At 51.8% G+C, this 21885-nt stretch overlaps 10 protein-coding genes across 10 annotated transcripts; 6 read left to right on the top strand and 4 right to left on the bottom strand.

Annotated features, from left to right (window-relative positions):
- Positions 1-1196: 1196 nt before the first annotated feature.
- On the bottom strand, positions 1197-2344 carry PpBr36_09008 (uncharacterized protein; the record flags this gene model as incomplete). The annotated part of the gene is made up of 3 exons (XM_029896132.1): positions 1197-1371; positions 1451-2089; positions 2193-2344. The coding sequence occupies 3 exons, from the start codon at positions 2342-2344 to the stop codon at positions 1197-1199; spliced, it is 966 nt and encodes a 321-aa protein (XP_029747354.1).
- A 136-nt stretch (positions 2345-2480) lies between these two features.
- On the top strand, positions 2481-2651 carry PpBr36_09007 (uncharacterized protein; the record flags this gene model as incomplete). The annotated part of the gene is made up of 1 exon (XM_029896131.1): positions 2481-2651. One exon carries the CDS (start codon positions 2481-2483, stop codon positions 2649-2651), a length of 171 nt encoding a protein of 56 aa, XP_029747538.1.
- Positions 2652-7638: 4987 nt separating this feature from the next.
- On the top strand, positions 7639-8961 carry PpBr36_09006 (uncharacterized protein; the record flags this gene model as incomplete). The annotated part of the gene is made up of 2 exons (XM_029896130.1): positions 7639-7763; positions 7831-8961. Exons 1-2 carry the CDS (start codon positions 7725-7727, stop codon positions 8959-8961), a joined length of 1170 nt encoding a protein of 389 aa, XP_029747539.1. The 5' UTR covers positions 7639-7724.
- A 1467-nt stretch (positions 8962-10428) lies between these two features.
- Positions 10429-12009, top strand: PpBr36_09005 (uncharacterized protein; the record flags this gene model as incomplete). Its single annotated transcript, XM_029896129.1, has 1 exon — positions 10429-12009. The coding sequence occupies one exon, from the start codon at positions 10429-10431 to the stop codon at positions 12007-12009; it is 1581 nt and encodes a 526-aa protein (XP_029747143.1).
- Positions 12010-12152: 143 nt separating this feature from the next.
- On the bottom strand, positions 12153-13505 carry PpBr36_09003 (uncharacterized protein; the record flags this gene model as incomplete). Its single annotated transcript, XM_029896127.1, has 1 exon — positions 12153-13505. The coding sequence occupies one exon, from the start codon at positions 13503-13505 to the stop codon at positions 12153-12155; it is 1353 nt and encodes a 450-aa protein (XP_029747142.1).
- Positions 12501-13040, top strand: PpBr36_09004 (uncharacterized protein; the record flags this gene model as incomplete). The annotated part of the gene is made up of 2 exons (XM_029896128.1): positions 12501-12621; positions 12736-13040. The coding sequence occupies 2 exons, from the start codon at positions 12501-12503 to the stop codon at positions 13038-13040; spliced, it is 426 nt and encodes a 141-aa protein (XP_029746659.1).
- Positions 13506-14037: 532 nt separating the features above from the next.
- On the top strand, positions 14038-15261 carry PpBr36_09002 (uncharacterized protein; the record flags this gene model as incomplete). The annotated part of the gene is made up of 1 exon (XM_029896126.1): positions 14038-15261. One exon carries the CDS (start codon positions 14038-14040, stop codon positions 15259-15261), a length of 1224 nt encoding a protein of 407 aa, XP_029747521.1.
- Positions 15262-15498: 237 nt separating this feature from the next.
- PpBr36_09001 (uncharacterized protein) lies at positions 15499-16510 on the bottom strand (the record flags this gene model as incomplete). The annotated part of the gene is made up of 2 exons (XM_029896125.1): positions 15499-16357; positions 16434-16510. 2 exons carry the CDS (start codon positions 16508-16510, stop codon positions 15499-15501), a joined length of 936 nt encoding a protein of 311 aa, XP_029747140.1.
- Positions 16511-18203: 1693 nt separating this feature from the next.
- Positions 18204-18554, top strand: PpBr36_09000 (uncharacterized protein; the record flags this gene model as incomplete). The annotated part of the gene is made up of 1 exon (XM_029896124.1): positions 18204-18554. The coding sequence occupies one exon, from the start codon at positions 18204-18206 to the stop codon at positions 18552-18554; it is 351 nt and encodes a 116-aa protein (XP_029747141.1).
- Positions 18555-19886: 1332 nt separating this feature from the next.
- PpBr36_08999 (uncharacterized protein) lies at positions 19887-21612 on the bottom strand (the record flags this gene model as incomplete). The annotated part of the gene is made up of 3 exons (XM_029896123.1): positions 19887-19916; positions 19999-20151; positions 20227-21612. 3 exons carry the CDS (start codon positions 21610-21612, stop codon positions 19887-19889), a joined length of 1569 nt encoding a protein of 522 aa, XP_029746719.1.
- Between the last annotated feature and the right edge of the window lie 273 nt (positions 21613-21885).

Below are 21885 nucleotides of genomic sequence, written 5' to 3'. Positions count from 1 at the left end.
AAACAAAAAAGGAGGAGAAGAAGAAGGGACACGAGCACAACGCGGCCTCGAACCCGTCCTGTTGGACGAATGGACTCGGCCTTCTTGGTTTATATGGAGAAAAAGCCTAAGAATAGCTTTTAGTCACCACCTAATGTGTTTGAGCTATGAATATGCTCCAAGATTTGGCACAAACCCGTATTGTTCTATTCAGGTGATCCCAGGATATGTGACGTCCAGGTAGTCTAGTCTTACATCGAGTCAGTCACTGCTCACTCAGTATCTTGGCCCACGGATCCACAGCTCGCTCCGCCTTTCCACGGAAATGCACATTGCAGACGGCAGACCTGAATAGGATTTGAGCGCCGACTGCGCTGTTACTAGCCATTTCCACGGGTTGCCATGCCATTCTAAAGCTGCTCGACATACGGGGGAGTAGTTTGCGTTGCTTTTTATCTCAGCAGCAAGCATTTGTTTGCAAGTGCAGCCTTCGGCCGGCCAAACACAGCTCATATGTTCTCAGCCCAGGCGTCGTATAGGTGTCATGTAATCATATTGTTTTCGTATCATGTTTCGCATAGACCTAGGTTTCCCCCCCGATCCGATACCGCCAATCTCGTGTAAACGACCGCTTGGCAAACTTTCCACTCCCCGTCCACCCCATGCATGCGTTGCTTCCAGTACAAGACGATGATTTCACTCGTCACTTGCCTGGGCGCGCTGGAGCATTTGCAAACAAAGAAACAAAAAAAGCAAAAGAACCAACAAGACAAAAGAAAACATTCCAATCCAATCCATTCATAGCATGCAAACTTGCCAGATACACCTAGAGACAGAGCCCAAGCCTTTCTCTGTCTCTCCTGAAAGTCCGGGAAGTTAAGAACAAGGAAAACGAGGGGTATCTCAGGATGTTATGAGTACAGGACAAAGAAATGAAAAGTGTAAGCGAAAGAAAAAGGAACATGAAATCTGGCGTCCACGGTGTCCAATGGCCGAGAGGCTGGCGCAATCGTTCTATTTCTTGTCAGCACCAAACCTCTTATTGCCTTGGTGGGATGGCAGACTTGAAGGCCTTTTGACAAAGGTACCAAACTGATCCAAGTTGCATCATGGTTCGGAGAGGAGACGGATTTCGCATGTTTGAACACCAAGGAAGCCGAAAAGACTTTGTATATGCTTCGATCCGGGTTGTAGACGTGATTAATTGGAATGCTCCCTCATATCTTCTCACTTAAGCGGGGTGGTTCTGACGCAACCGAGGCAACAAAGTCCGAGATGGCGTCAAAATACCCGTCCTCCAAGACACTCGAGTTGTGATCTCCATTCGGTAATGGTTTCCATATCTTATTCGGAGCCGCAGAGAGCTCATAGAGCTGGCGCATGTGAGATGGGCTGTGTGTTACGTGGAAAACATTAGCAAAGAATCAAGGTAGTGTTTGGCATAGGTATATAGTTAGCAGGTGGCACTCACGGAACAATCTCATCCTGCTGCCCGCTCAGGAACAGGATGGGCACCTTGGTGATATTGGGTATAGTCGCATCGGAAGGCCAAACTTGGTGGCAGAGAAAAGCAAAGTACTTGGTTGGCGGGATGACGGAGGGGATGAGTTTGCGCATGCTGAGGAAGGTATTCTCCAGAATCAGGCCGACGATGTCCCCCGCAGCCTGATTCTTACTCACCAGCCGGATGGCCACGGAACCGCCGAGGCTTTGTCCATAAACCACCAGCCGGTGTTTCCTCGTCTCGGCGCGATCCCTGAGGTAGTCCAGTCCGGTCTGAGCGTCAATCATGAGTCCTGACTCGTCCGCAGTGCCGGTTGACAAGCCATAGCCACGGTATTCGAGCATGAACACGTTGCAGCCCATGAGCTCCACCAGATGTCTTGCGATGGGTAACCGGTGGCCAATGTTGCCTGCGTTGCCGTGGAACATGATAATGGTGACGTTCGAGTTGCGTCCGTTTCGGGAACCGCGAATGTAAAAGGCCGAGAGTTTCTCGCCGTCTGGCGTCGGGATCATGAGCTCTTCGTAATCTTTGATGTTGAATTGACTAGGCCGTGAGACTTGGGTGCGCGAGTTTGGCGGCATGTTCGAGGAATAGATCAAGGATCTGTGATGGCGAACCCCTCGATGGGGTGTATGTCAGTCTTGTTCCGTGTGAGGGACAATCTTCCACCGTTTTCTCATCTCGGGCCTGGCTGTTTGCGGCTCACTTTTGCTTGAAATACAACAGGGACGTCAGGACGGCTGCAACGCCGGTCGAGGCCATGGCCGGAAGCCGCATGTAGCCCGCCACGCTGGAGATGACCGAGACGGTCTGCTCCAGGAAGCTTGTAGGTGGGGGCGAGGAGGAAGAGCTCGTCATGGTATTTATTCGTGAAGAGTCCACGAGTAAGGCGGCGAGCGCACTCGTACGCGAAGGGGGTAAGAGGACCCAGGAGCGAGAGGGGAATATAGAACGGGCGTTTTTATGAGGCGTTTGCTACCTAGATAAGGCAAGTATGCGCCTTGCCGAGATCAAAAGAACGCTGGGCAGGGTACTGTCCCCGGCCGGGAAGCTGCTGCCCGAACACAACAAAGTTGAGTCCCAGCAGACCGGGCAGGTGGTACTCTTGCTGGAAGCAAACACAGCAGACACTCCTGCTGGTTCCCGCACAGGCAGAAATGACTGACGCTCTGAGTTCGAGAAGATGGACTGTGGTGGTTCAAATACAACCTAGGCTACAAAGTAGACCCACCGAAAATAGGTACCCGACTCGGCCGTTCTTTTTTTTTTTTTTCTTTCTTTTTCTTACAGACTCTTTTGAGATCTTGAATGCGGCGGTCAAGGGCAGGAGGGTCCTACCAAACGGAGCACGTACGGTACAGTAATAGCAACCGCGATAGGGTCTGGCTTGTCTGAATCTGGGTCTGGCTGGGTCTTCGTCCGGGTCAGGGATTGACGAGTGTCTCGCGCCTTGGGTTTGCGGCAGCTCGGAATGATGAAATGTGGTTGGAGTTGGACGTCGTCTGAACTCCTGTCGCCCCACTAGGGACTGACGAGCATGCGGGGCAATTGGAGGTCAAGGCGATTCCCCGAATTTTGACCAGAGACTGTTTGTTGGGGGCGAAGGCTGGCAATGGAGAAATCAATCGAACTGCCCGACAACTGAGCCTCGGTTGAAGATTTCTGTCGACGAGTTGGACGGAGAAAACCACTTTTATCTGAAAAATTCAGGTCCTCATCCAATCGTCAAAGAATCCCACAAGTTACAAAAACGCAATGCATATTGCGCACAGCTGTTTTTGTCATGTTTGTTGATATCCACTCTCTCTGCAACGCAAAGTAAAAATTGACCGGAACAACACCTTGAACAGGTAGTTGCCGAGGTTTTACTTTGTGAACGAGCGAGCATACCCTTATATGATAACCATTTATTATCATCAGGGGGCTTGCAACTGAACACTCGATGTGATTGTGTGCGTGTGTGTGTGTGTGTGCGTGTGTTGTATAAAAAGCGTAATGTGTCAGGTGAGTGTTTGACGACCAGGTCTAGACTAGAGAGACGCCGATTTGGCACAATCGATAGGAGCAACCCAAGTTCGAACAATATGTTTTTCATATACTTACTTGACTTTATCAACAAAACCTGCAAGGATTAATCCTAATTCTACGCTAAACTAACTGTCGTGTTCTTGTTGCTGGCACCTACCCACACCGGAGCTGCGTGACGCTATTTTTCTCGGTGATCAGAACTAAAACAAAAACATACGTCAACCTCCCACCCACCATGTTGGTGGCAAGTAATAGTAGCTTTGAGTTGGCTAGCTGGATTGGGCAAAACGCATGTTGCTGTCTAACTAGCAATGAAGCATGTCAACCCGGAAACCATTCAAGAGTGCAGACCAAAGAAATACGAATCATGCTGCGATCCAAGGAGGAATTGTTCTCGGACATGGCTAGCAGAGTACTTGCAGTGTGGCTTGCTTATTCCGATGCAACAAACTTGCCATTTCTACAGTGCAGATTTTAAAGTCGGGACTCCAAAAGCCTCTGCACCCCGAAGCAGCCTGCACCTAGTTCTGCTGTAATTAGCCTGCGAATCGCAATGGCAGAAGCATGACGTTTCTCTACGTGCATCAAGCATATCCTGGGCTGGAGGGCCCTATCTCAGCAGGAGCGGAGCATATGTATTTGGAAAATAGACCGGCCTATATATAGACTCTAGCATGGTTCTATGGTTGAATGCAATGGTCCGTCGCCGTCTCTCCCTAGGCAGGCGGCCGCGGGCCTATTCTGGAAATAATCGAGATGGATTATTATTATCACCCAATTCAGAGCTGAGGGAAGTCTCTCGTATGGCTGCATACTTTATCTACCGCGACAACCGCGCCCAACGCCGCATCCTGACGCCAAGTCGACTTAATACTGATCAGCTCAAGAGGCACAGTTTCGTGGCGATGATGACCACATCCAATTGCGAACAGGGCCAATTGAATTCTCAGCGAATAGAGGATGCAGTTATGGTTGACCCCAAGAAGAACCCCATCTCAAAGCCGGCGCTTAAGCCTCGCGCATCTGGACGCAGCCCAGGATGACGAGCATTCCGCCCCCTACGCATGTCTACATGAATTAGAGCACCTTGGACTTTTTTTTTGGTTATGGAATGGCCTCGTTATATCGAATAAAAAAAAAGGGAACAAAGCCTCTGACCACGGCCACTTCGGGAAGCCCGCGTTTTGATCTCCGGATTGTTGCCGAATTGGGTCTTACAAGACCTTGTCAGCCCACTTAGAGATTCCATTCCCATTCAGGCGGATCAGGAAAGGGTAGCCGGTCCAAGAAGATTCTGAAACAGGATTAAGCCAAGAAAGGGGGTCCCAGAGAAGCTCGCCCGAGATAGAATGTCGAGCGACCGGCCTGAAGCAAATGTGTCAGATGTTTGTCTTTTGTAGGCATCGGTTCCTTTTGGCAGGAAAAAAAAAAGGCGTTTGTGCATGTTATGCGTCTAAAGCAAGACAAACAATAGGTGGACAGGCAAGGTGATATAGTTGATGTTCTTAGTGTGAACATCTCCTGCAGGTTCACATCCACCCAACAACGCCAGGCGATGCAAGATGCAGGCAGTTAGACGCACGCACTCCCAAGGTACATAAGTCAGCATAAACGTAGCATGAAAAATAGAAGACAACTGATTGCACTTAGTACTGCATGGGGATGATAGTCAGGGGTTGTTGCAAAGTAACCTCGCGAGGAAGGAAGCTTTGTTTGGGATGGAATGGAACGAAAATGGAGGCGCGCGCGCCAAACGCCAAGTACCAATGGGAGCAAATTGACTTTCTTTCCATGAACCAAGGGGCTGTTTCCACCCCAGGGAGTTTCCATATCGCCAAAATATACAATAGATATGATCTGGTTCCTCAAGCTACGTAAATTGAGACAGTCCATCGGTCGGCCAATCACACACGCCGGCGTCGTGTCAGATGGCCCGCCTGTTACCAATAACGCGATTATAGGAGCTCACTCGCCTAGTTTTCAGTCTCCATCAAGCTCTTTTTTTTTTTTTAGTCTACGCACTCTGCCACTTGCTCCTACCCACTCTTGGTCCCTTGGTCCCCCAAGGCAAGACTCGGCGCCGAAAGAAATGTTCGTGCCGAATATGGTCGCGGGACCAATCGACAGCGGTCCGCGCCCGATTGAAGCAGCTGAAACGCGTCACTTTTTTTTTTTTTTTTTTTTTCATTTATTGTAGTCGTTTTCCATTGACTGTTGCAATGGGCAAAGATTACCGTAGTGATCAGAGCGAGCATCCATTGTACAAGCTGAAAAAAATAACAGCAGGAAAAACATTCATACCATTCAATGTCAATTCTTTCACTCCCTGCTGTCAATGACTTGATTGTCTGCCCCATATAATTACTCGTTAGGCGGCTTTGCTTTCCATTACTTGCATAAAAGAAGTTTAGTCTGGGGGCCCAGAAATTTTTTTGTTCTTTTTTTGGGCACCCGCACAGCGACCAGACAAGGGCGCTGTCCACTCAAGTTTTGTTGTGTACTGTGCCTAGAAAAAAGAGCGCCGACCCAACCCATCGGGCTACCCAAAATTTCCATTCCTATCTGATTTTTATTTTTTATTATTTTTTATTTGTTTGTTTATTTTCTCCTGAACCCTTTCCACCCCATAATCTCTTCACATCAAAACTTGATCAGATCACAATAGATGAACCACTTGTCAGCTCATCCTACTGCATGCACTTTAATCGATAGACTTGTGTCCGTCTCTCCGGCCTGTTCCTCTTTCGCACTTCCCACAACCGAACCCCCCAGGTCCGAAACCACAACCCCGGGCTTCTTCTCAGTTGGACTAGGCCGTATCTAGAGTTCCAAGTCTCTGCCTGGTCTTGTCGAGCTCTCAGGATCCGTGCCATCTTGCGCACAGCCCACCCACTTTGATACTTGAACCTTTCGACTACAAGAAAGCCACCTTCGCTTACGAACCAGCAAGCCAGTTGCCCCTCAGCTTACAGTTAGGGTTCATTCCTGTACTTACTGGGTACTCGCTTGATATATACAATCCCGATCGCCAATCGCAACTCGTTCGACGACTTACCACGCCTGACTACAACAAGCAATCCCGTACCGGGAAGCTACCTTAGCTACCTTAGCTACCTTGCTTGACATAGCTTCTTGCGCCAACTGCCGACCTCTCTTTGCGCGCGCCGACGTCGGATCCAAAAAGTTGTTTTTATTATCTGGGCAAGCTGCGATACCATTGTCTACGATCTCCCCGAATTTTTCGCCTCACTTCTTATTTCCTGCTTTCCAAACAAACTTTGAAGCTGTTTGCCATCGTTGCGACAGGCTCGTCCCAGACAAACAACGGCCCGCATTTTGGCAGCCCCGACATTGAAACGCCAATCAAAAGCTCAAACCTTGCGACCTGACGTACCTACTGCGTGTCTTGTCTATCCTGACTAGGTACCGAGCAAAGCCAGCGCATCTGTCTACAGCAATCGCCTTCGCCCAACATGGTTTCTTTCTCCTGTGAGGTAGGTCCATTCCGTCTCTTTCGTCCAAGCCTAGGAGCAAAGTGCAAAGAGAAAAAAAAAAAATCAGACGCCGTTACTACTATCAGGCACTTGATCCCCGATCCCGATCCGCTCTATTTTTGATGCCCAGCGCGCCTTGAGCGCCTCTGTTGCGCCCGTCGCGAGTTACCAACAAAGACCCCTGCGTCCAAGGCCACACGCATTTTCTCCTCTGCCCCTTGCCCCACACTCTCTGTTCCCATATCCAACCATCCATCATTCATCCTTACGTGCACACCCCCTCCCTCCCTTTGGCCCTCGGATTCCTGACATCACACTCCCGTGTGGGCACACCACACGCTGATCGACTGCCCAACTTCTTTGCCTCAAACACCCCTCCCGTTTCCCATCAGTCAACCCCAGAATTGCGTCTTGCCCTGCTGCTCTCATTTGTCTTGTTATTGTGTCTGTTATACCATACCTCACGCTTGTAGCATGAACCAATATACCCATCATAGACCAAACCACGAGACACCCTCCCTCCTTTCTCCTACTTACCCAATCCATTTCCCCTTTGCCTGTAAAAGGGACTCGCCCCTATCACCGTCTTTCCCTCGCCACCTCGTCTAACAACTGTCTTGTCAACCACATAGAACTGTGGTGATGTTTTGACCAAGAAGAAGCTCGATCCGCACCGATCACGCTGCCACGGCGCAACATTCACCTGCATCGATTGCATGACCTACTTTTACGGAACAGACTATCGCAGCCACACGGTAAGCATTGGGTCGCGAGGGTCACATCGAGTGTTACCATGTGTAGTGAGCTGACGCGCCAAAATAGAGCTGCATCTCAGAGGAGCAAAAGTACCAAGGTGCCCTCTACAAGCCCAAGCCGCCAAAACGCAACCAGCAAAACAACCAATTCGAGGACCAGACGCCTGCGGCGCCCGAACCACCGAAAGACATGGCACACGTCGCTTATGTCGAGGATGCACCCGAGGAGAACGATGACTACGAAGCCTTCAACGATGATGTGGACGATGTCAGACCCAGGAGAGGACCTATGCCCGAGGCGCCAACGCCTCCGTCAGCCATGGATCAACACCCCAACGTTTTCGACTTCCTCGTCGGCAACCCCACGCCCAAGGCATCGCATTCTGACCTCAGGGCTGAGGCCGGCATTCAAGAGCCAGCCAGTGAAAGCACACAACTGGTACGATTCCAGTACGATTCAGCCCCAGCAGTCGACGACAAGGAGATCGCAAAGGATGGAGAGCTGGTTAAATTCGGGTCGTTAGAAACCCCAGGCAACAAGGACAAGAAGCGCAAGCGTCTGCACGTCGACACTCGCGATGCCATCATGACAGATGCGCCACCCGTCCTGCACTCGGGCCTCACTGGTGGCCTCAAGGGTCTGATGCGTGGGCCGTCTGTCTTCCCTCCCTCTCCCGGAGACTCGGCCGACGCTGCCGAGACACCAGCCAGTCCGTTGAAGAAATCGCGCCACTCAAAGCATGGCAGAAACCGAGTGGAAAGCATCGGAAACAATCTGATCTCGATGCTAACGAGCAGCAAGCCTGCCAAGACCAAGAAGCGTAAGCATGGTTCGCCATCGGCCAAGAAGTCGTCCAAGCACAAGTCGGAGCACCGCAGAAGCTCCTCCGACGCTGAAAAGCCCAAGAACCTTATCGAGTACAGGCCCGGTTCCAAGGACAGCAGCAAGGATGGCGACGGCAAGACCATGGTCGTCTTCAACAAGCATCAGAGCCCCGCCGACCACCTCCTGAGTCTTGTCAACAAGGGCCCAGACAGCGAGCGTGGACTGAGCATGAATAAGGCCCTCAAGCGCTACCATCGCGAGCGCAGCGAGTCCGGATCCAGCCTTGGCAAGCTCATGGAAGAGAAGGAGCTCTGGCGGTCTCTACGCCTGCGTAAAAACGACCGTGGCGAGGTTGTGCTCTTCTGTGTCTAATTGCCGACTTGAAATAGGGACAGCGTCCTGAACCTTAATTTTTTCGGTCATGATAATATCACCTCGACAACAAACTTGTATCAAATACACGGCGTTTATTGGAGTTTTTACAAATGGTTAGCAAGTAGTCCCTTGCTTCCGTCTTTCTTCTTTTTTTTTTTTTGTTTCTATTTTCTATCTTTACTCTTGCTTGATTTTGCCACACAGGGGGGCTTGGTCGGATCGGATTTTTCAAAGATACCAATCACTGCATTCGCATTTCGAGGGAAGGGGAGGAAGGGAACCCTGAAGATTCAAAAGGGTATATTTGCATGGGAATAGTTGCATAATTCTGTCGATGGGTTTCTGGAGACAGTTGGACCGGGGAAATTTGGAATATATTTTGCTTCGCTAGGCGTGGCTTGGAGTGTTGCTGGGTGTTCAGCAAACTTTTTTTTTTTTTCCTTGTGGCAATGTTCTGTCAGCTGGTCTGTAGCCGAGCTATATAGAGCTTTTTTGCATGTGTTGAATGGGAAAAAAACGCAAGATATGGTTTATATTTCGTCGCAGGACTACTCGGCGCCAAGGCTTGTGCCGTGTTGCTCTCCCCACGTACGCCTTGCGGGCTGTCCCGGTCTGCATGGATGTCGTCTGTATCGACGTTGTCTGTTGTCTTTGCCTGGCTGTCAGTACAAGTCCCTACATTTGCAACTGCGTCATTGTCGGTTGCTTGGGTTTGGATATATATAAGCTCTTCTTTTTTTCTTCTTCTTCTTCTTCTCTCCCTTTCTCTCTCGCTCTCCCAACCTCCCTATCCCTTGATCCCCTTCAGGAAACCCCCCGTGATAAACGTAGCCCCTTAAAAGCATTTGAACAATCCATCCAGGGAGCGAGACATGACAAAAAAAAAAAAAAAAAACTCGGAAAATGATCGGCTAGGGCAGGCCCGGAGGATAAGATAAAGAAGTTCAGATGAGTTGGAGGCATCGCCTTGTGGGGGGAGGCTCGAGCACTTTGTTTTCCTTGGAGAGAGAGAAGAGAGATGAGAGAAGAGAGATGAGAGATGAGAGTGAGAGATAGGGAGATAGCAAACAGATTCAGTCGGCACAGATCGGTAATTAGTCCCAGTCATCTTCGTCTGCTCTTTTTTTTTTCGCCTTTTTTTTCTTGCATGTTGGGATGGAAAACGAGTCAATGCAGGGGGAGCTTTTTGAGGGAGGGACACAGAGAGAGGTGATTTATCGGTAAACCTACTAACCTACCTTAACTTACTCTACGGCCTTTTTTTTTTTTTTTTTTCTCTGTTCCTTCACTTCCGTCTCCCCTCCCATGGTTTCAACTCCACATATGAATTTGCATTTACCCCGTACTTTGTTGGAGGGGGACTACTCTGAGGAAAGAAGCAGAACCGTCCCAATCTGACAAGTATTTCCCCATCTACTTTTGATAGATCTCTTCTTCTATCTCGGTTTTTTCTTTAGAGGGAAGATGGCATCGCCCTCACAAACCAGCACGGACGGGATGGTGACTCCAGATCCGGACGCTATAGAGCCCCCCGTCAAGGAAAAAGGGAAGCAAGTCTTGGATGGTCCTCAAACAACAGAGAAGGAAAAGACAACAGAGAGTAAACCGGAAGACTATAAAGCAGCCACTGAAACACAAGACGGAATCACCCCCACTGCCACTACCACCATCAACAGCGACCCGGCGACAGCCCTCATCAATGTCCCAGAGCCACAGCCCTCAACAGTCCCGGCCGTGCCGGACCGGGGAACGACGCGGGCTACGTGGGCGCTCCTCTCGCTAGCCTTCTTCATTGCCGACGTCTCGGCGGGCCTGGGCCCATTCTTGGGCGTGTTCCTACAAGAGCACGGCTGGGGCCCGGGGCTTATCGGCACCGTGTCGACGACGGGCGGCGTCGTGGCCATGTTTTTGACGGCACCGATGGGGGCACTCATCGACGCGACGAAGTATAAGCGGTCGCTCGCCGCGGCGTCTACCATAATCTGCATGGGGGCCAATGTGCTGATTTTTCTCTCGCCGTCCGCCAAGGAGCTCGTCTTCGTTGCGCAGGTCATCGTCGCCTCCGCCGGCGTGGCCTTGATGCCCGTTATGGTGGCGCTGACGCTCGGGGTGGCGCGTCAGAAGGGGTTTCACACCCTGAACGGCCGCATACAGGCCGTAAATCACGCAGGTAACATGACAGAGGCCGGTCTTGGGGCCATCCTGGGTCACAAATATGGGATGCGCGCCGTTTTCTACCTCTCATGGGCGTTTGGCGTCGTGACGCTCGTGTCCATTGCCATCATCCCGGCGAAAGCCGTTGATCACCAAGCGGCTAGGGGATTGGAGAAGACCAACACGCGAAGAGGTGGCCAGACGGCCGCGATCGGCCAACAGGATCACCCGCAGCAGCAGGATCAGCCACCACAAGAGGAAGAAGAGCGTGCAAGGGCGTGGAAGATGCTGATTCAGTGCAAGGAGCTACTCGTGCTAGGGGCGGCGCTGCTGGCGTTTCACCTTGGCAACGCAGCAGTGCTGCCGCTCTACGGGCAGGCCGTGGTGGCCGCCGAGAAGGCGGAACCGGCATCCTTCACAGGCGTCACCGTGGTAGTGGCCCAGGGAACCATGGTGATCATGGCACTGGCGGCATCGCGGCTCGCTGTCATCCGTGGCGTTGGGTATTGGCCCATACTCCTGGTGGCCTTTTGCTCGCTGCCGGTGCGCACCGTGCTGGCGGGCACCTTTATAGAGTCGTGGGGCGTGTGGCCCGTCCAGGTGCTGGACGGCATCGGGGCGGGGCTGCAGAGCGTCGCCACACCAGGAAGCGTTGCGCAGCTGTTGAGTCACTCTGGGAGGGTGAACGTCGGACTTGGCGCCGTTATGACCTGCCAGGGCGTCGGGGCGTCGCTGTCGCCTGTGCTGGCTGGCTGGATTGCACAGGAGAAGGGGTACAACATTGCCCTTTATGTTATGGGTATCTTCCCCATGGTATCTATTGCGCTCTGGGTTGGGTTTATAAAGATCCTGAGGAAGCCAAATTTGTCATTGGGACAAGAGTCAGAGTAACAAAACACAAGAGCATGGATCTCTCTTTAGGTTGAACGCATGCCAGGAAGTGCAGTTGAATAATGTGAGGCCGAGAAGATAGTGCGACAGTCAACTCATATTAATTACAAATTCCTTGAATACTGTGCTGTCCACAGCTGTCCTCAACCAGCAATGGGTGCTCTCAGCGGTAGGATGTGCTGCACTAAGGCCTCTCGCCTGCAAAGAGGACATTCCGGCTTCTCCCGGACCCAATCGCCGATGCATGACCAGCAAAAAACGTGACCGCATGGAGTGGCCGATGGATCTCGTAGTCCCTCCAGGCACAACGTGCAACGCCGCTGCTGCTCTCCCTTGATCCAGCACATGACTTTGGGGTTGGCTAGGTCGTAACGAGCGCGGCCTCGTGGCATGACGGGCGTGTGGGTGGCCTTGGATATGTTGATTGTGACCGCAGGCGCTTGATTTTGGTCATCGCCTGGGAGCAGAACAAAGTTGTTTGCCGTGTATGAATGCGCGTGGTCCAAGGAGACCTCGACACCAAAGGTGTGCGGGTGGCGATGTGGCTCACGTACGGCAAATCCATCGTCAGCATCTGCCTCCAGGTTCGCCTCATCCTCTTCATCCTGCTCGGTTTGGGATTGGGATGAAGCAGAAGTATGGGCAGTGGCAGCTAGCAGGGAACGGGCATTGATGTAGGCCTGGACGGTGAATTGCACCACCAGGAGTACACCTAGAACCTCGTAGCCAGCACGGTTGTTTTGAGTTCCGCCGGCGGTGATGTCTCGCGTGAAGACGTATCGCAGCCCGACGAGACGCTTCGCAAGACCATAGTACGCTCCACCAAAATAAAAGGCTGCCAGTGCAGCGGCCTGCCAGGGGCCGCCGCTCGTCAGGGCCGGGAGATGCGCAAGGATGTAGCGCTCTATGTGGGCTTCGATAGGCAGTTTCAGCTTTGGTGGCTCGCCGGCTTTGCCTGTGTTGGCAGCTTGTGCTTTGCGACCAGCACGAGCTGCGAGGGTCTGCAAACGAGCTTCCAGACGGCGACGTAGAGCTGCGCGTATCGCGGGCATGAGGCGAGAGAACAGATGCGGAACGAGAATACTTAGGGTGATGTAGGCAGCCCGTCGAGTGATGGAGGGCAGCCTAGGACCAGGTATGCCTTGGTCGTGCTTCCCATCGTTGCCGCTGTTGCTTTTCCGTCTCCGACTGAGAATTGACAAAGGCGCAGGCTCTGAGGCTTCTACTTGAACCAAGTCACAGTATTCCTCTCCTAGTGTCCGGTTGCCAATAAGAGTGGTCAAGGCCAGATACAGAAGTTCAGCCGTGGTGCGCGCATTGCCTGACCAAGCATGAGCAGATCGAGCACCCAGAAATCGACGATGTAAGTCGGTCAGTTGGTTGGTGAGGACGCCTGAGAAGTAGGCATCCTTTTGGTGTGCGCGAATGATGTCGGGGGCTGCTGCGTATGGATATGGCGATGCAGTTGCCGATACTTTTTGTTTTTGTGAAGACATGCTTGGTCTGTCTTTTTTTATTTTATTTTTTTATTTTTAATGAGTTTTCCCCCCCTTATTTTGACGATGCCTTTATCAGTGACTATGAGCAAGCAAGGTTTCTAAAACAGGGTAGAGTGTTTTATGGATTAAAAAGGTGCAACAATCCGAACAGTTTCGCTGACACTGACTGACTGAACGAATGTACCTACCGCGGCCTCGTTCTGGTAGCTCCGAGGTCCAACACTATGCACTGTCCCGTCCCATGTGGAATCGCGCCAATGTGTGCACAGGCCCAGCGCGTTCTGGCAGCAAGAACCCACAACCGTTTAGCGTGCAAGTATTGACCAATCAGTGACCATTAAATTTTCGAGCTTTTCCACCGTCAGCTCCACACTTTTCGACGACGTGAAGCCAGTAGCAAATGCATGCAGCAAGACCTTATACCATACTCTAGCTACTTCATCCATCTGCCATAACTAAAAACTCACAGTCCCGTCAGGACACGCCAATCACCCCTCTCGACCTCGGGCGCTCTTTTCTCACACAAACAATGCACTCCAGGGCGGTTTGCTCTGTCGTGCGGGGCACGCATGGCCTCCCAGCCCGGGCCGCATCTACATCCACATCAATAGCATGGCCAGGCGTCATTCCCACGAGCCGTGCCTTCTCGACGACCCCGAACCGATGGTCCTCGGACGAGCAGGGCGGAGACAAACCTAGCGACCCGCGGAACCGCTCCAGAGCTGCTGCAGACTCCCTCGGTGACCTCGCCGGACCCTCGAGCGCCAACGGGTCCGACTCGGCTGCGCCGTCCAAGCCTTCCTTCAGCGCCTTCAAGACGAGCGAGACGATCGCCAACGTCCGCACCATCCCCCGCCCCAATGCAGGCCTGGCAGGGTCAGGAGGCCCCAAGCCCGTGCATGTTGTCAAAGCCCCGAGTTTCTTGGGTAGAGGTCGTGGCCGCGGCGGCTTTGTTCGTCTGGGAGAGGGACGTTTGCCTGTTCCGCCAGGCGGGCGGTTTCCTGGAACTGGAGTGACGTCCCCGTCGACCAGTCGCGGTGGCAGGGGAGGCGGTGCTGCTCTGGGCAGCCCAATGGATCGGATCGTTATATCGGGTGGAGTTCGTGGCGGTCGTGGCGGTCGTGGAGCTCGTGGAGCTCGTGGTCGTGGTCAGGGCGGCAGTCGCGGTGGCGAAAACAAGGAAAAGGCTAAGCTCACACCGGAAGAAGCCGAGATATGCAAGAAGCTGGATGCCAGATATGACAGGCTGAACGCAGGTACTGCCGGAATCTACACGCCTTCGACCAGCGTCGAGTCCTTGAAAGGTTGGCGTCCAGCTGTGCCAACATCAACCGGCTCGGCTGGCATGGTGGAAGGCGCCATACGAGCCATGCGAGTGTTGGGGGGTGGTCAAGCATTCAACACGGAGAGCGGCCCCAACCATCCGCGCGACACTGAGCATCGTTACCACTCCGAGAAGCCTATTTTCTTCTCGGACCCCAAGGAGCGCGACTACCTCATTCAAGAAACACACCTCAGATCCATCCGGGGACCCGGGGAGGAGACCAAGGAGGCAATTATGAGCGCTGTCGTCAGGGGCGAGTATGAGGGCCCCAAGTTTGCCGACATGACGCAGGTTATGCCAACGCTGGCCATGTTTCACAGGCAGAACTCTACATACAAAGCCTCAGATGCTCAGAGATTTGCCGACAAGGTGGCTTCTTTACTGCCTGGAGCCCCAAGACCTGCGCCCGGCAAGCAGCCAAAAGCTTAAAGTATGAGGAAAGGTTCATGGACCTTGACAAAACCCAAAAGGCTCTGCAATTTTGCTAGAGATTTTAAAATGTATACAATGTCATAGAGAAGCTGTATTTGTAACAATTACACATGTTTTCCGTCTATAATTGACCACTGCCCGTCAAGGACCATTATTAGCGTAAACCTTTTTCTTCCGTATATCGTACACTTTTTTTTTTTTTTTTTTTTTTTTTTTTTACAATCGCACAGAAGCTCAAAAGTCTAGCGTATTGGACCTAGCCTTTTTCAGGGCCTGGACTGCCTTTTCCTCAGCTGCGTCGACTGCCTTCATGCACGTATCCTGCATCTTTTGCACCACCTTGTCCAGCTTGGTCTTGTCGTCCCTGGTTATTATCTTGGCATCCTTCCACTGCGAGTGCTTCTTCTGCCGTGCGGTCGTCACCTTGCGCAGGCCCTCCCTCCAAGCGTGGGCAATATCCTTTGCGTTGCGCAGCTGGTCCTCGAGCTTCTCGGGCTCGACCTTGAGGGTCAAGATGGTCGGGTCTTCCGGGTCCTGCTGCGGCTGCTGGTTGAACTGGTCGCTGGCCTGGATGGCGCTGATGACCGCCTTGCGGTTCTCGGCCTCGAACAGCGTCAGTTGCACCACGCGGCCCTGCCGCACGTCCACCAGCGCCGTCTCCTCGAGCAGCACCGTCTTGCCCCCGGCCTTTTTCGACAGCGTCACCGGCACCTTGCCCAGCACCTCGGGCGTGAAGCGCGAGCCCAGCCGGACCGCCTTGAGCTTGTCCTCGCCCCGCGCAGCCACGCGAGCGTACGCCTCTTCCGTCTCGTCGAGGATAAACGGGTCTTCCGCGGGGGCCTCCGGCTTGCTGCGACGGCTCTGCGCGCCGGCCTCGTCGTCGTCGCCTTGTTTCCTGGACGCCGGGGTTTCTTGCGCATTCTTTTTCGAGCCCCTGGCATTCTTACCCTTGGCGAGGAGCGCCGCACTGCTGGAGAAGCACCGCGTGCACTTCGGGGCGGGAGTCGTCCATCGCGAGGCTGGCCGCAGCGCTGACGGGGTGAATAATCGCACGCGAGCGGCCGAGGGTTTGCAGGCGGCGGGCGACCTTTGTCTAAGAAACGGCAAGGCTCGTTAGTGATCTGGGCGACGGCTTTCTGATTGAAGATGAGGAAGGCAGGAGCACTTACCTCGCCGCCGCCGCCGCCTGGGCCAGCCTGAAATGGCTATGGCGCAGGAGTGTTTGTGCAGCCCTTATGCCTTCCATGTTTGTTTGACTCTGGATTTACTTTGAGTTTATTAACTTTTTGTACGCTGCAGAGCTAGCGTCTTGAGCCCGACGTCACAGGGACTGGGAGCCAACCACAAAACTCAATTGGAAAGGCCCCGCAAAATATTAAAAGGGTCGAACACTCTTCTGTACACCCACGTTGTATATCGTCTATACTTGATTATTGGCACGTTATATAAATATCTACAGCTCCGTACAGCAAGCACATGGGAAAGCCCATCAAATGGGATAGAAGATATCTTTGTTTTCAATATGACAAGACACAAGGTAAAAACATATCATTCAATATCCACACTGGGTGGGTCTTGGGTCTGTAGCGAGAACGGGCAGCGCTAAATTTCCACAGCAAGAAAGCAACTGAGTCCACTTTCACATTCCTTCTTAGTTTCACCGAGTAAGCGAGGTTTTCAACACAGCAGTAATAAGCATCGGCCGCTTAGGTTAGTGGTTATACCGCATGCTTTACAGTACGAAGTAATTCGTCTTCACTGTTGAAGCGCATGATGTCGCAGGTTCGATCCCTGCAGTGGTCAGATTCTTTTTTTGGCTTTTTGCACCTCAAAATCTTTTTAGATTTTTTTTGCATCATAAAAAGTCCAAACGCAACCCTAAACTATATCCAGAAAGCGCTTTGGTTTTTATTGTAATCACATGGTTCGGTGGGGTTTGCCATGAGAGGCAACCCAATACTGGTACATTGAATTCGGCTTTTTTTGTCAGTCTTCTTTCAAGATCAACCCCGTTACGACAAATCGGGATTTGCCATGGACCTGTAAATGTTTTCTTGTGCTCGAGATTCCAGCCTCGCCTATACTGTTCCTTCCTTGGCAGTCAAGCCCCTCTCCAACACCATAAGTCTCTCATACAACCCTTGGGTAAATAGTACATGGCGTGGCCTCTGTTAAGTGGGATGGTGTTCATTACTGCTTGTTGTCTACTAAGCTATATTAGAAACCCATTATGCGGAGAATATGGTACCTTCAATCCAAGCTTCCTGGACTAGGAAATAAGTGGTCCGTATACTTCCAGAGATTGTATGCTGCAGAAGCTCCAGATAACGGAAGTTGGTATTGTAGATACCTCAGACAGCTGTGTTATGGGATTGTCTACTATCATGAAGGTAAGCCGATGACTGAGTGACCGTTGCCAGCCCGTACGGAATTGCTATATAACTTTGCGGCGGAGAAAACATAAACCAAGTACCAGGCTCCAGGGGCCCCCTGTTTATATTCTGTTCATCGTGTAATGGATGGACCTCGCATTGTCAGAAGTCAGGCAATATAGGCACCTCTACGATTTCCTTTGCAATGACATTATTTGGGCAACCCAAAACCTAAAATAGTTATATCAATGCAATTACTATTCATGGTGGCACAATATTAGTAACTACCTAGTTTAGTGGCCTATTAATGGGAGGAGCCGATTACCAGATTAAATTGAGAACTAAATCGATGTCACAAAACTATATCAGAGCCTCATCCACTCAGCAGAAACTTTGGTCAAGGCAGCCTGCCTCATCATTGTATTTCAGATATAATTTTTACTTAGTCAACGCTGTCACTTCTTCTATAATCTAGTCCCGGAAACTTCCTTTCACGTTAGTTTCTCCCCCAAACTAGAAAGAGTGATTATCAAGAACCAAAATCTATTTGCTGTTCTTATTGCAACCATGGCCTTTTCCCCAACCGTCCAGGCCAGCAGGAATGCTCAGGCCGGCCAGGTCGAACTCAGGCCCCTCATTTGCTATTACGGCACTTTCGTATTATCGAACGGTAAATGGGTTCTGAGTCGGCGATACACTGACGGAGCTTTCGCAGGGACTTATGTCACTATTCTGGGTAAGCCCGAGTTTCTTTATCTCGATTCAGGTTGCAATCCTCACCACGAGCCCTCGGATACGATTTACATCAAAGTATACAATGACGAGATTGAGGTGATAAACCTTGAAGAGCCAGAGGGATTTCCTCTATACTACAGTGATCGTCACGAGTACGCAGAAAGCAGGGTAATCCTGTTATAAGAATGGGAGTTGGTCGTCCTGCGAACATGAAGCTCGAGTGAAGGTAGGTTTCTGGCTTAGGCTGTCAGCTGTTTCGGCTAAATAGTCTAGAATAGTGCTTTAAACTATACATATTTGCATCTGCAATTTCCTTGAACATATGATGATCTTATTCCATCTTACCATAATACCATCTTGACAAGAGTTGAAGCAAATGGCCTTCTTTTGGTTTGTTGTCTTCATAATGTCTCTTGTTATGATTTCTTTGAGCAGATAGCCATTATTGTATCATGTTGGTGACCTCAAAAAGCCACCGGGCACGTGGCGAAGTGCCCCTTTTCCTTTGCCATACATGGATGGCGCCCATGCCCCGGAACATTTTGGTTTGTTGTGCGCTACATGCTGTCGCAGATACCTGGGTGAAACACCTACTACCTACCATACCCCGACTGACGTCTGTTGCTGCGTCACGGCGGCGAAATTGGCAGGGAGGGGTGCAGAAAGGAGGGCAGGGAGAGGCTGAGGAGGGCCAGTACATGGACGATGTTCAGGACGCAGAAGCGACAAGCGTGGGAATGAGGCTGAGCAAGGGATTTTGAAGATGCAGGGAAAAGAGGGAGGACGAGGCAGTGGGGTTGGATAGATGGTCAAGTCAGGACTAGGGAGTAGATACATCAACAGAGAATCACAAACACGACACAGAGAAGACAACATCACAAGGCATTGGAAGTGGTAAAGGGAACAGATCAAGAGACACGACGGAAGACGGCGTAGCCGGCGAGAAAAGAGACAACGGTACAGCAATATGCCCTAGGTCGCCCGCCGAACACTCTGACCAACTGACTGTAAAAAAAGGATTCACATAGCCTGGCGGCAGCATCCTTGTACATTTAGAATATAATACAAACAGCACGCTCGCACACATGGCACCATCCGGGAGTACCCACGATACTGGCTAGCATTCGTCGCTTGTGTCTTGCCGTGAACCCCAATTTCCAGCAATCCTTGCCCAGTCGAGTTGTAGGAAAACAAATAAATAAAATCCCGTCTCTTCAGCCCACCTTTACTCCAAGCCCGCGAATCGATCTTGTGTATATCTGTTCCTGGTCGTAGCCTTGTTTTATACGTTCCCCCCGAGCGATCGGTACTTCTACGATACTGACTTTGTCGCGTATAGAAGGCACATGTTGGAAGATCTCCATAGTGCCTCTCGAGGAAACTGGCCTGGCTCATTAGTGGAGACGGCTTCGAGTGGCTTTTTCTGACTGGAGTGATCGTGCCGGTTTTCTTTCAATCTCCACCAAATGCTCCCGTGTACTTTGTATATCCATCGCCTGCAAACATAAATGGTCGCTATACGCTTTGTGGGTATACGCTCGCAGGCTGTAATGTAGACAAGGGACGTTAGCCAGTGTCACTTTGCTTACCCACAACGGAACCACAGGTTTTCCAAGAGGTCACTTACCGGACTGTTGAGCATGTGCTGCCTCTTGTTCCTTCCCTTCTTGATGTGGCTCTTCAGTGCGTTGGAGTCGAGCGGCTTGAGCAGTTCGAAGCTGCACAGTAGCTCTGATGATACTGACATGACGGCACCCCAGTTGTCAAATTCACCGCAGTACTAAAATCCAGAAATAGTCAGCATCAAGGTCGTCCATGGCAGGGAGACTGTAGAAAGGACTTGGAAGAAACTCACGTTGGGGGCGCTGAAAACCGTCACAAGAACCCTATCATTGAAAAACTCATATCCATCTTCCACCACCATGTGCGCCCGACACACGAGGTCAAAGTCGTGTTGAGCCAGGAACTCAGTGATAACCTTTTTGCCAAAGCAGTAGCTGACGCCGCGTTCGTTCGCTTCCCAGTCTTGTTCCATGTCTGCCGGATCGGACCACAGTAAGTCGTTGAGTAGTCCGTAATCGGGCACATCGGTAGGCCGGGCGATGTTGCGGATGTCGTCCATGTGCACCAAAGCCGGTGACAAACCGCCGTGGACACAAAAGATCTTGCCGGCCACAATTGCGGCAATAGGGAGCGTGTTGAACGTGTCGATAAAAGTCTTCCATACCTTGACGTTACAGCGGCGCTTGCATTCGTCGTAGAAGCCATACACGCGCGTGACATTAGCGCATTCGTGGTTTCCCCGCAGCAAGAAGAAGTTCTCGGGGTATTTAAGCTTGTAGCAGAGGAGGAGTAGGATGGTCTCGAGTGATTGCTTGCCTCGATCGACGTAGTCGCCCAAAAACAAAAAGTTCGAGTTTGGCGGGAAGCCGCACATCTCAAACATGCGGATCAGATCCGTGTACTGGCCATGAACGTCGCCGACAATCTTGACGGGGGCGTCCAGCTCCAGAAGCGCGGGTTGCGAAAGGAAGCACTCCCTCGCGCGATGGCAGATTGCCGAAATCTCGGCATTTTTAAGGCAGACGCTCTTTGTGACCTTACCGGCATAAGCCGCGTCTAGTAGCCGCTTGATGAAATCATCAAGATCTATATCCTTAATTTCACTCATGGCAACACCGTCCTCGCGAGGAGTCCCCGCTGACCTCACGGGGTTGACTGCGTCCTCGCGCTTGACCAAAATGGATTGGCCGGGAGTCTGGCTCTGGGCCGTGGGGTTGGGAACGCCACCTTGGCCAGGGGGTTGATCTGATACATGGTCGACCTCCCCAGAGGCTTGCGCGGCGCTCACATCGTGTTTGGCACCTTGCTTGTGGGACGCGTGCACCGGAGAAGGGGGCGGTTGCGGCTCGTCGATTGGCGATTGGATCGTGTCGGTAGGAGAAGTTGCCGATAGGTTGGAGTCGGTACGGCCTGGTCGCGACAGTGCGCTCTTCACAGAGGCGGCATCCGACTTGTCGCCAAAATCGCCGTTGGTGATGATGGTTGAGTTTCTAGGACTATCGGTCCGCCCGGATCCCGGAATCTTGGACCGCAGTGAACGAAAGGATCGAGAAGATTCTTTAGTGTCGGATCGGCTGAATGAAGGATAAGACTGCAGACCGTCCGAGCCCCTGTCGGCGCCGGAGCCCAACCTGGACGATGAGCCACCCCCTCCTTCCTTGGAGCTTGAGTTTCCCATTGTTCGGGATGCAGCGCCCTTGTTAATTCAGCGACAGTTGAAGACTCAATATGGATCGCGCACGTTCCGGTCGTTTAAAGGTTTCAATCAAACTTGTCCAAGCGGGGGAGTAAATGTAATAGGTCCACGTGGCCTGCTGCAGCGCCCCGTCTCTCAGAAAATAAAGGGCGTCCTAGCGATAGTTCAGTTCGTGATGATCTCGTGGACGTTCTAGGGAGGTCGGTAGAGGTGGTCGAGAGCGCAGAGCAGTTCGACCGGAGTGAAACGACGATT

The sequence above is a fragment of the Pyricularia pennisetigena genome, chromosome 5 (genome assembly GCF_004337985.1).
Source record: "Pyricularia pennisetigena strain Br36 chromosome 5, whole genome shotgun sequence".
Taxonomy (NCBI): domain Eukaryota; kingdom Fungi; phylum Ascomycota; class Sordariomycetes; order Magnaporthales; family Pyriculariaceae; genus Pyricularia; species Pyricularia pennisetigena.
The sequence above is the reverse complement of the archived record's forward strand: the minus strand, read 5'-3'. Positions and strand labels throughout refer to the sequence as shown.